At 47.5% G+C, this 12,771-nt stretch overlaps 1 protein-coding gene across 1 annotated transcript in view; it reads left to right on the top strand.

Moving 5' to 3' along the window:
* The first annotated feature begins 7,931 nt into the window (after window positions 1–7,931).
* Window positions 7,932–12,771, top strand: part of SIAH2 (siah E3 ubiquitin protein ligase 2) — a 26,232-nt gene continuing 21,392 nt past the window's right edge. The window contains exons 1-4 of the mRNA XM_027772354.1: window positions 7,932–8,031; window positions 8,169–8,185; window positions 11,798–11,883; window positions 12,380–12,643. Coding sequence (XP_027628155.1) covers window positions 7,932–8,031; window positions 8,169–8,185; window positions 11,798–11,883; window positions 12,380–12,643 — 467 coding nt within the window. The remainder of the gene's footprint in view (window positions 8,032–8,168; window positions 8,186–11,797; window positions 11,884–12,379; window positions 12,644–12,771) is intronic.

Raw genomic sequence — 12,771 nt, 5'->3', positions numbered from 1 at the left:
CATAGCGGAGCCGGTGTTTCACGTGAGGGGTGTGTGTGTGTGTGTGTGTGTGTGTGTGTGTGTGTATGTGTGTATCCAAAGTTGCAAGAGAGAAGGAGAAAGGGTTGTGGAGTGGCCCCTCCCCTGGGAGGGGTGATTTCTTACTTGCCCTGTCTCTCTGTCTCGCTCTAGCCAGCCTGCACACCCTGTGGCATGAAGAAAAATAAAAATCTAATAAATACAGAAATGTTTTACATACAATGCTTGGTTTAAATGCAAAATATTAGCAATTATTATTAAACAAATTTCTTGTTATGCAAGAAAGGGTGAGTATTACTTGAAAAGATGAAAAATCAGAGTCTAAAGTCAAACCCAGAGGCCCTTTCATGGCCTCTAAGCCTTTTATTCTCCCTGTCTGAAAAGTTGCTTTAGCAAGAGGGACTGTGCAGGGCACTGTCAGAGTAGAACTGGCCAGGGGAGGGCCAGGAGGAAATGGGACATGAAGGGGGACCAAAGAACAAAGCCTGAGAGGAAGTGGATTTTTTGGTGGGGTTGTGGTCAGGTGGTTGGAAAAGATTCTTTCTTTGCTAATAAAGTGGCAAATGCAAACATGAGAATTATGAATTAGTGTTGACATCTTTTTCAAAATGGAGGTATCAGCTCAGCTTTACTTAATATGTAGAAAAAGGCATTCTTTCCTCAAAACACCACCAAACAGCCCCTCTTCTGTTCTTTATCAACATCATAGCCAAAGGTTCACAAAAACAATAGAACCGGCAATTCAGACCTGGAGTTTTTTCCCACTCATTCTAGGGACGCGGTATGGTTTCCTAAGAGTGTGCTTTTATTTTCAGGGAAATTGAGACACAGTTGTCTGGAGGACATTCTTGGGGAGTTTCTACTTGAAGTTGTAGTAAAGATATGTTTAAATAATTGGGGAAAAGCAAGTGATTCTCATGCATGAGGGTGGTAGGTACAGAGCTACAGTGATTCACAAAGCACAGAAGCCCAGCCATGGGAGAGCAGCCCAGTTTTAGGCTGACTAGCCCAGGAGGGACCCACGTTTTTCCTGTGATGTGTGACGACAGACTCATTCCTGGGTCACGCTGTCACCCAGCACCTTTGAGCCCTCTACTTGACTTGGCCTTGACTTTGGTCACTGAGCCCAGTCTTAGCAAAGACTCCTGCTTCATCAATTTAGCCAGAACCCCTCATTCTTGTTGCCTGATCAACTTCCTCATTCCCCATCCTTGATATCTAGGTTGTAGGCCTGCCTTTAGCAAGTATCCCTCCACCCTCGATATTGAAGGGATGCTACAGTTTAGATAGTGATCTGTTCCTGGACATTCATGTTTTCAAATTCATCTCCAGTGTGGTGGCAATGGAGGTAGTGAAACCTTTGAGGTGAGACCTAGTAGGTGGTGTTTGGATTGAGGAGGTATCACCCTCATGAATGAGTGAATGAATGCTGTCTCTCACATGGACTCAGTTTTAGCTCTTGTAAGATGGGTAGTTCCCATGCAGGTAGGTTGTTCTAAAAAGAAGATGGTGCCCAAAGTCTCTCTTTAATTGTACATACATGCCATCCTCTGTTGGTCATGCTATAGTGTAGCACCTGAGTCCAGCCTGATGCTAGCCCCATGCCTTTGGACTTTGAGCCACCAGAACTGTAAGGCAAATAAACCTCTGTTGTTTATAAATCACCCAGTTATAGGCATTTCCATTAGGAACACAATTGCGGACTAAGACAGGTAAGTACAATCTCATGCTGATGTTGCGATACTCTTAAATAAAATCTTCATTGCTGTTTTAAAGAAGCATCTTGGGGCCAGCGGTAGTGTAGTAGTTAAGGCGCTGGACTTCCACGTGGCCAACCACAATTCAAGTCCTGGACCCAGCAGCTTGAAAATCATGCTAGGCGTGTGTGCATGCATTCCCAAAACACCAACAGGAGAATGGAGGAGACGGGATTGTAGTGTGGCCATTCCCCTGGGGGGTGTTTTCTTGCTTACTGTCTCTCTGGCAAGCACATATGCCCTGTAGCAAAAATCTCTTTTTAAAAAATGCCCGATGGCTTTGATTTAGGGTGGTACATGAAGGGGAGATGACAGAAGACTCCCCAAGATGGACAAGTTTTAGGACTCCAGACCTTCCGGCATCTGGTTCCCTCTCCCATCCTGTACCCCTCTCCCCTGGTTTGCGTGTCTCACTCCTACTCTTGCTTCAAGGTCCTTTTTCCTAATATCTTCCCCCTCCAGGTCCGTGAAGTGCTCAGCTTCACCCTCCTCTCTTTTCTCAACTCTATCACGGCATTTGTTACAGTCTTTTCACAAGCAATTATGGCAGAACAGCTGGGTGGTTAAGAACCAAGTCACCGGAATTAAAGCAACCTGGGTCCACATCGTGGTTCTCCACTTACCAGCTGTCCGTCCTTGGACTAGGTAGTGAATCATCACGATCCTTATTTCGTTCACCTATAAAATGGGCTGATGGGGGCCAGGCAGCAGAGCAACAGGAAAACATACTGCTCTGTGAGGCTAACCCATGTGGGAAGGCTCCGGGTGCACGTCCAGAGACCTCCCTGAGCACGCTGGGCACACGTGTGCCCACGATCCAGGGCTAGCTGAGACTGGGGGTGGGTTATGCCCTCGAGACCCTACTGGGAGTGCACGCAACGTATTCCTCTCCTTCTCTGTCTTGCTCATGAGAGAAACTTTCCATCTTTCTCTGCCTCTGTCACTCACGAAAGAAATACAATTTTTTAAATGAGATAATAGGGCCAACAGGTGGCGTGGTGGGTAAGGTGCTGGATCCCACAGGGCTAACTCCATGGTTCCAGTACCGGACTCAGAGACTTGAGAAACACGCCAGGTGTATGTGCGTGTGCCCATAGTCTTAGGAGGAAAACAGAGAGAGGGGATTGCAAAATGGTCATTCCCCCCCGAGGGGTGATTTCTCACTTTTCCTCTCTCTGTGTCTCTGTCTGTCTCTCTGGCAAGCACAAGCACTTTATAGCAACAAAATAAATAAATAAATAAAAACAAAAAAACTAAAACAAACAAAAAAAGATAATAGGGGCTAGCAGGTGAGGTGGTGTGGTACTTAAGGCACTGAATTTCCACTTGGTTGACTGGATCCACTGGCTTGAAAATCATGCCAGGCACGTGTGCACGCATGCCCATGATCCCGAGAGGAGAGGGAGGAAAAGGGGTTGCAGTGCAGCCATTTCTCCTGCACCGTGGGTGACGTCTCACTTTGCTCTCTCTGTTTCTTTCTAGAGCGTGCATATGCCCCATAACACATATCTAAAAATAAGAATAACGATAATGCGCTCGTGTACAGGTCGCATAGGGTTTCTGTGAGGATGAAGTACGTCGTGTGTGGAAGAGTGCCTGATATTCTGTAAGCACTATACGGGGATTCACAGTCGTTAACATTATTCCCCCTCTGGCCACTGACTCCCCAAGAAGTCAAGCCTGGACTTGATTTTACTCTTGGCATCCAAATGTGAAGCTAGTGACTGAAGACATTTCTGCACTGGGTCAGCTGACTGAGAGCCACCCTCAGCTCCCAGCCCCACCCTCCCCTCTTCCCCAGGGCTGAATTCCTGTCTGACTCAGCAGACTTCCTTGGGGCACCAGCCCCTCCAGTCAGTGTGCTTGCTTCTGTCCAGTGTCTCCAAGTTCTCTGCACGGCGACTGAGTTACTCTTCTTAAAATGCCAGCTTCGGCAAGTCAGCTCCCAGACCCGAACACCTGACTGAAGCTTCGGGTCCTTTCCATAGCAGTGTAAAGCCCACTTCCGCTGACTGGTTTAGTGTTTTTTTTAATTACTTAAATTTTTGTCAGAGGGGGCCTGTGCTTACTAGAGAGAGACACTGAGAGAGAGAGAGAGAGAGAAATCATTCCCCCCCACCATGGGGAATTGGTCCCACCACAATCCCATCTCTGCCATCTCCCCATTCTTTCAGGATCTGGGGCACACACACACACACACACACACACACACACACACACACACACCAGACATGTTTGTCAGGCCACTGGGTCTGGGACTTGAACCACATCAGTTGACCATAATGGGATCCAGCCAGCCTAAGCACCACGCCACCAGCTGACCCAGCTGATCCTGTACATATCACTCATTTTAACTCCGCCCAACAACTAAAGAAATCCTACAGTAAAACAACCTCAAAGACAATGTTTCTTTTCTCTTTTTTTAAAGAATTATTTTGTTTAACTTTATTTATTTATTTATTTTAATTCGACCAGAAAGGGACAGAGTAAGAGAGAGAAATTGGGAAAGTGAGAAAGCAAACCGCCAGGTCTAGGACTCGAAACACAGCCGGCCATGGGGAGTCCAGAGCCTTTAACCACCATGCTACCTGCTGACCCACAATGTTTTTTTTTTTCTAATAACACAAGAAACACATTGCACAAGAAGAAAAAGTTAAAAGAGAGAACAAAGAAAAGGAACTCTACATATATAGAAAATAGAAAGTCAAGTCTTCTCCATATTTATTCATACTCCCTTCCCCAGAGACAACCACTGTCATCAGTTTACTGTCTTCTTCTAGACCTTTCTATGCTCTTTTTAGCATACCAATAAAGAAATAATTGTTTTGTTTCACATGGTTCTTTTTACAGACATGAAATCATTTTGGACTTTTTCGGCTGTCACTTCCATTTTTCATATAATTTGTTTTAGAAACCTTTTCCAAAATGCAGAGAATTTCATAGGACAGCTTTACAGAGTTTATTTTCCTTCTCATAGACACTAATGTTTCCATATTAAATAATAACTATATTTTAACACACGTTCCATCACACTAAAATATCATTTAAGAATGTAAATTTAAATTAAAATTACACAAAATCTGGTTTTATAGGTATTCTTTTTGTTTTTATAACTATATACAATAATAATCAAAAAATTTTATTCTTGGACTTGTTTCTGAGTACTTAAATAGCATTATAATAAAACTCATTCAAGAGGGGGAAAAAGTAGAACGAGGATACTTTGCAGTTCTTTTCTGACCTTGGACAAGTGTATCAGTTATACATTGCTGTGTAACAAATTATCCCAAATCTTCATGACTTAAAATAACATTCTTTAGCTAGTAGTTTCTGTGTATCAGCTCAGCTGAGTCTTCAAGCACAGGGACTCAAAAGTGCAATCAATTGTTGGCCAGGGCTACAACCAACACGAGGCTCAGCTGGGAAAGAATCTACTTCCAAATTCACTCATTGTTGACAGCCCGGGGTCATGTTGGCTGTGAGCCAGAGATATCAATTTCTTGCCACTTGGGTCTTTGCATAAGGGTACTCCCAGTATGGCAACTGGCTTTATCTACAGAGAGGGCTCACAGAATTATACACTGACCACTCGTGCCTCCTACCCCGTTCAAATGTTGAAACTCCATCCCCTAATGTGATCAATTAGCAGGAGTAGCAGGCGGAGACTTTCTTTGGGAGGTATTAATAATTAAAATGAGACAAGGTCATGAGGGTGAGGTCCTCACAAATGGAACCAATGTCTTTATAAGAGTCCTAAGAGGAACCAGCAGCTGGACTCCCATGTAGTTGACTGCGGTTCAAGTCCTGGACCCAGTGGCTTAAACTCACACCAGGAGTGTGTGTGTGTGTGTGTGTGTGTGTGCGTGTGTGCCCAAGATCCTGAGAGGAGAATGGAGGAGAAGGGATTGTGGTGTGGCCATTCCCCCTAGGGAGTGATTTCTTGCCTTCTGTCTCTCTGTGTCTTTCTGGCAAGCACACGCACCCTATAGTAAAAACCTCTTAAAAAAAAAAAAAAAAAGAGTCCTGAGAGATCTTGCTTCCTAATGAGGACATGCAAAAAGACTGGCACCTATGACCCAGAAAGCAGGCCCTCACTAGACACCAACTCTGTGGCTCCTCAATCTTTGTCTTCCCAGCCTCCCACAACTGTGAGAAAGAAGTGTTTCTTGTTTAAACACCCAGTTTAGTGTATTTTGTCATAGCTGGTTAAGCTGACAAAGACGGAAAGTGAGAGAAACAGGGACAGAACAAAGACAGAAGTGCACTTTCTGTCTCTCTGTCTCTCTCTGTCTTTCTGGTGAGTGCACTCGCCCTATAGCAAAAACCTCTCCTCAAAAAAAAAAAAAAGAGTCCTGAGAGATCTTGCTTCCTAATGAGGACATGCAAAAAGACTGGCACCTATGACCCAGAAAGCAGGCCCTCACTAGACACCAACTCTGTGGCTCCTCAATCTTTGTCTTCCCAGCCTCCCACAACTGTGAGAAAGAAGTGTTTCTTGTTTAAACACCCAGTTTAGTGTATTTTGTCATAGCTGGTTAAGCTGACAAAGACGGAAAGTGAGAGAAACAGGGACAGAACAAAGACAGAAGTCAGTCCTTTTGGTAACTTGATCTCAGAGTGACATTCTATCACATTGGCCATATTTTATCCAGTTAAAGCAAGATCAGTCCACACCCAAAGGAGGGGAGTCCTGAAGTGGACAACACAGGAGGCAGGATCATTAGGTGCCCTGCTTACTCAGGGACCAGCCAATGGCATAATGGTTACATCGCTGGACCCTCACACAGTCAACCGTGGTTCAAGTCTCAGACCTGGCGGCTTAAAACTCACACCATGTGTCTGTGTGTCCAAAATCCCAAAAGGAGAGTGGAGGAGGAGGAATTGAGGTGTGGCCATTTCCCCTGGGGGGTGATTTCTCACCTTCTGTCTCTGACTTTCAGGTGAGTGCACATGCCCTATAGCAAATACTTCTCTTCCTTGCTTACTCCAAGGAACCTAGCCTGTGTATGATTCAGTTTTGTCATCTGTAACCATCTACCCTGTAAAACACATTGGGATGGAACCAGCAGACGGTGTAATGGTCTCATCACTGGACTCTCACGTAGTCGACTGTGGTTGGAGTCCTGGACCCAGTAGCTTAAAACTCACTCCAGGCGCGTGTGTGTGCATACCCTAAAACCCGAGGAAAATGGAGAAGGGATTGTGGCATGACCATCCCCCCAGGGGGTGATTTCTGCTTTCTTGCTTTCTGTCTCTGTCTCTCTGGCAAGCTCATGTGCCCTATAGCAAAACTCTGCCCCCCCCCCTCCAAGAAATAATCATTAAAAAAAAAAAAAAAGAAGAATATGTGAAGTGCTTAGGACAGTACCTGGCTTGGGCTGAGCACTAGAGAAATGGGCACAAAAACAATGCAGATACAGAGACCTACTGTGTGCAGTGCTGAGTCCATGGTGGTTGTTCAACTAGACAAATTAAATAACCCCTAATTATTCAAACCAAATTTCAGCACCTAGAAATTACCCCCAGAAACAGAACTACTTTATAAAGCTAAAAATTCCCACCATGATGATCAGGCGGCCTTGTAGTCACCACCAAATTTCCCACAAGCTTTCCCCTACTCAGAAATTTCCACGCAGCAAGCGCCAGTGCACACCTGAGTCATCTCTAAACCCAAACAGAAAAGGTCGAGCACACTGCTCCACAGTTGCATACCACTTCTCTGATTGCAGAAGCTATCCAACTTGCAAAACCACAGCGTGTGAGTTACAGAAAGAAGGGCAAGAGTGTCTCTATCCGCCTGGAGTATTTCTCCTTGGGCTGAGCAGTTTAGGTATGACTAGGGGCTCACCCTAGTGAGTTGTTCTTTTCTTAGACAAGACCAACCTTGCTATTTTAAGAAGAGAAAGGGTTACTCTGTGTACGTCCTTAAGAGAGAGCGCAGAGCAGGAGATGGGTAAGGAGAGGTGTCCTGCTTGGCACATGCAAGCCAGGACTCGGGGTGGGGAAAGGAGACCAGCGTCTCATCTAGGAGTAACAGATGTGGTAATGAGTCATGAATAAGACAGCAAAAGGCCGGCTCCACCCCCAGGTCACAAAGTCACCCATTAAACAGTGGCCCAGAAACAGCAGCTATACTCCCAAGGGCAAATAATCCTCATGACAATTCAACGCAGTACATATTTCCGGTACCCACTAAGTGAGACCTACGAGCCGGCTGCCCTCCTGACAGAGGAGGCGCTAGCTCACAATGCCCAAGGTGCAAAGGCCACCCTTCTCTGATTCCAAAGCCCCATGGAAGGAGGAAGAAAGGACTGGAAAGACCAGCCTGTCAGCCTGGAAAGGTCAGTGCTGTGGCTCAGCCGGCCTGTCCACTCTCCCCCTGCCTTCTTTCAGCAACTGCCCAGAGTTTTGTAGGTTCGTTTTTTAATCACCCTGGATGACCGAATCAAGAGTGCAACGATGAGAAAGAGGAAGAAGAAATTTCTCTGTACCCAGGAAGGCATCTGCCAGGGTGAACAGATGGGTTACTTGTATTTTTAGAAAAATAAAACCAATTGTCTCTATAGAGAATTGTTTCTGCTGTCCTGTTTCAACACCTCCCATACCAAATTGCCTTCTGAATGACTAGGGCCAATCCGGCCAGAACACGGAAGGCTCATGTCAACAGGGCAAGGGAGGACTCCTCTTCTGCACTGGAGAAGGCAGCCCTGAGAACCAGAGCCACCTGCACTGACAGGCCGGAGGTGGAATGAGAGAAAATACATCCCGGCAATAAATTCCAGTGGCCTGGGTTTTCAATTAGGAGTGGAAAATAATACATTTTCTCCAATAAAAGTGAAACCGGGGGTGATATCTTTTTCTCTGTCATCACTATTATGTTCTTTAAGCCAGAAGAAGGGGGAAATGAAATAAACAGGGTATGAGTTAATTTTTCTCTCAAGACCAGCTAAGGAAAAAAAGATGCATGCATAGTGTGCCCACAGAATTCAGTGCTGTACTACAGGTGGTGCAACTGTTTTCTCACTCCGGTGAGTGTGCTAACCTTAGCTCCTAACCCAGAGAAGTAGGAGTCAGGCACCGTGGAGGAGTGGCACAGGCTAGCAGCCCAGAGGGCAGCTCTGGAGCAGGTTCTGACATTTCCTGACGATGAGCTGAAGCACATTGCCCTTCATATGCCTCAGTTTCCACAACCGTAAATTAGAGATGGTTTCTACTGAAGGAACCACTGTGTAGGGTTGTTTGAAGAATACTTAAAAACCACTCATGGGCTGGCCCTATAGCCTAGTGGTGAAGGAAGCCTGACCCCACATGGTTGGCCACAGTTCAAATCTCGAACCTGGCAGCTTGAAAAACATCACCTTCAAAAATCCCAACAGGATGGAAAGAAATGGCAAGGGGATTGCAATTGCAATGTCACCCCATGGTGGGGGGTGCTTTCTCTCTCTCTCTCTCTCTCTCTCTCTCTCTCTCTCTGGCAAGCATGCATGTCCTCTGGCACTTTAAAAAAATTCATGCCTGGGACCAGCAGTTGGCGTAATGGCTATGTCGCTGGACTCCCATGTAGTTGACCGCGGTTCAAGTCCCAGACCTGGTAGCTTAAACTCATGCTGGGTACGTGTGTGAGTGCCCAAGATCCCGAGAGGAGAGTGGAGAAGGGATTGTGGCATGGCCATCACCCCTCGGGGGTGATTTCTCGCTTTCTGTCTGTCTCTCTCTTTCTGGCAAGCGCATGCGCCCTATAGCAAAAACCTCTCCAAAAAAAGAAAAATGCATACCCAAAATATAATGGGTGTTCAATAAATATTAGTTATTAATACTTTATATTCCCCCCATCCAAAAACTCATATGCAGCCATGATACCAAATTTCTCAAAAACCTCCAGAGGGGGAACCAGTAGTTAGTGTAATGGCTATGTCGCTGGACTCCCACGTAGTCGACCGCGGTTCACGTCCCGGACCCAGTGGCTTAAAACTCACGCCGGGCACGTGTGCGTGCGTGCCCAAGATCCCGAGAGGAGAATGGAGGAGAAGGGATTGCGGCGTGACCATCCCCCCTGGGGGGTGATTTCTCGCTTTCTGTCTCTATGTCTCTCTCTGTCTGTCTGGTGAGCGCACGCGCCCTATAGCGAAAATCTCTCCAAAAAAATAGACAATAAATAAATAAATAAATAAATAAATAAACCTCCAGAGGCTCTCCCTTATCAGGTTAACAGAGGTCCCTGCATGCTAGCTTCATGTCGCGCCACCCCCAGGGCACTCTGGGATGCAGCCTCTGTGCCATGTCTAGCCGCCCATGTGCTCCCCTCTGAACCCGAAATCCTCTCCCAGGAGTGTATGGATATTGGTGTTGCTTCCTTACTATTGGGTCGTCTGAAAAGTCAGGATGTATTTTTCTATGCAAAACTGTGTCATGACTTCCGATGACCCAACAGAACGTCACCTGAGAGCTGCCCTCAGAGCCCCAGTCGTGGCTGGCGCGGAGTGTAAGGAAACGCTGAGGGAACGTTTACTGGATGAGTGAATGACATCCGCCAACTTAGGTCAACCAATTCCATGCATGTAATCTTTCTGGACACCTGTTACAACATTAAACTGTATTTTGGGGCCGGCAGATGGCGTGGTGGTTAAAGGTGCTGGACTCCCATATGGCCAATGGTAGTTCAAGTCCCAGACCTGGCACTTGCTTTCTCTCTCTCTCACTTTGTCCCCCCCTTTCTGGTCAAATTAAAATAAATCAATAAAGTTAAATAATTCTTTAATATATATGTGTGTGTGTGTGTGTGTGTGTGTGTGTGTGTGTGTATTAAACTTTATTTCTTCTGGGCTCCAGCAGTGTAATTCTTAGAAAGATTTTATTCATTGATATTCACTAACATCAATATTAAATATTCATTAATAATATTTTTAAAATAACTTTTTTTAAAAGGTTTTTGCCATAGGCCATGTGCACTCACCAGAGAGAGAAAAATGAGAATGAGAAATCGCCTCCTACCCCAACTGCCAGGCTGCAATCCCTTCTCCTCTGTTCTCCTAGAATTCTGGGCATGAAGGGCCAACAGTGACTATCAAGCCGCCAGGTCCAGGGCTCCAACCGCAGTCAGCCGTGAGAAAGTCCAGTGCCTTAACCACTACACCACCTGCTGACCCTCCCCCGGAGATACATTTGTGGTGGTAGTTGGTGTAGTGGTTACCGTGCTGGACTCCTACATGGCTGGACTCCTACATGGCTGACTATGATTCGAATCCTGGACCTGATGGCTTAAAAGCCTGGCATGTGATAGTATGCCCAAAATCCCAGGAGGAGAATGGAGGAGAAGAGATTGCATGTGGCCATCCCCCTGGGGGGTGATTTCTCACTTTCCCTCTCACTCTGGCCAGTGCACGCACCCTACGGCAAAAACCTTTTAAAAATTAAGAATTTAAAAATAACGTTTAAACAACACTTAGAGTGGGTAAGGCTCTAAGACCTTGACATATATCAAACTCAATTAACCCTCATTATCCCACCTATAAAATACATATGGTACTGGGACCAGCAGGTGGCATAGTGGTTAAGGTGCTGGACACTCCCACATGGCTGACTATGGTTCAAGTCCTGGACCTGGTGACTTGCTTTCTCATTTCCCCTCTTTCTCTCTGTCTCTGTGTCGCTCTCTGTCAAATTGAAAAATAAATAAATGAATAAATAAAAAATTAAAAATACATATGGTACTTATTCCACTTTTATAGATGAGGACATTGTGACCCAGAGAAGTTAAAGAACTTACCCATCTCACACAGATGGTGTGACGGTACCATCTCTCACCCTTCCTAATTAACAGGATTTGCTTACCCCTGTCTCTACAAAAAAATATCTAGGTAGCCCCTTCCCCAATCCCAGTGTAGCTGGTTCAAGCAACGTCCGCGGAAAAGCTATTTAACTGGGAGAACAAGAAACATCCCATCAGCACGTGGTTCACTCGGGTCTAGCATGAGCTCTACAGCGCTTCCGCTGGGTGTGCCTACGGCTTGCTTCATCTTCAGCGGGGTTTCCGTGATGAGGACTACCCGAGGGTCACCCCACTGTCGTCTGGGCTTCCCGACCCAACGCACATCTCTGGTCTGCTTAGGTAATCCCCGACTCTCCTAGCCACCGCTGTCCGAACGCCCTCCCGGGCCTGCTCTGCAAGTCCGCCACTCTCCATCCAACGAATCTTCCGCCAGGGCGGAATGAAGGACTAGATCAGCTATTTTCTACGTCCTGGCGCAGGACCGAGGAGTGGTCCCAGCCCGAGAGCTAGGTTCGGTGCCTGCTGAGCCAACCCGAGTCCTCGCCCTCCTTTCTCCCCAAGCTCTTCGTCCTGACCCCGCGTCCAGATGAACCCCGCTGGCCGCGTCGCACGCCTCCTCCGCGCGCTGGTGACTCATCCGGGAGGAGAAACCTCTCGGTTTTTTCCGACCTGTTCGGAGCGGCCTGCGCCCCGCCCCAGCCCGCTCGGGTCCCGTCCAACTCATCGTCACGCCCCCTCTTTTCTTGAAGTTGCTCTAATGGATTGAGCCAGGGGGACGAGTCAGCGTGGCTCTCTGGGGTGTGGCCAGAGGACTTCGGCGACGCCTTCCCCCTAGGCGGCCTCCTCCCCAACTTGGAAAAGGCGACCCGGCGCGGCAGCCCGAGTCGGGCATGCTCACTGGCGCAGGCAGGGCCAGCACCGAGCAGGAAGCGCCCGCGCTAGGCGGCCCCCTGCGCTGCCAGCTGGAGCCGGGCGGAGCCCGCGCCCCGGCGCAGGGTGGCTCTGCCAGTCCCCGCGCGCCTGGGCGGCCGCACACGTGTCCAAGCGTCACGTCCGCGCGCGCCCCCGGGGCTTGCGTCAGCTGCTGCTCTAGAACCTGGTGCGCCGGGACTCTGCGCACTGCTTGGGTTCGGGGCCCGGGACACCACTGAGAGGAGGGCACCGCGCGGGGTCCGACGCAGAGGGGTGATCTGAACGCCTGGGCCGCGGAGAGCGTCAGCGCGGTCC

This window comes from Tupaia chinensis, unplaced genomic scaffold, assembly GCF_000334495.1.
Source record: "Tupaia chinensis unplaced genomic scaffold, TupChi_1.0 Scaffold000272_1, whole genome shotgun sequence".
Taxonomy (NCBI): Eukaryota; Metazoa; Chordata; class Mammalia; order Scandentia; family Tupaiidae; genus Tupaia; species Tupaia belangeri.
This window is presented reverse-complemented; position numbering and strand designations above follow the sequence as displayed.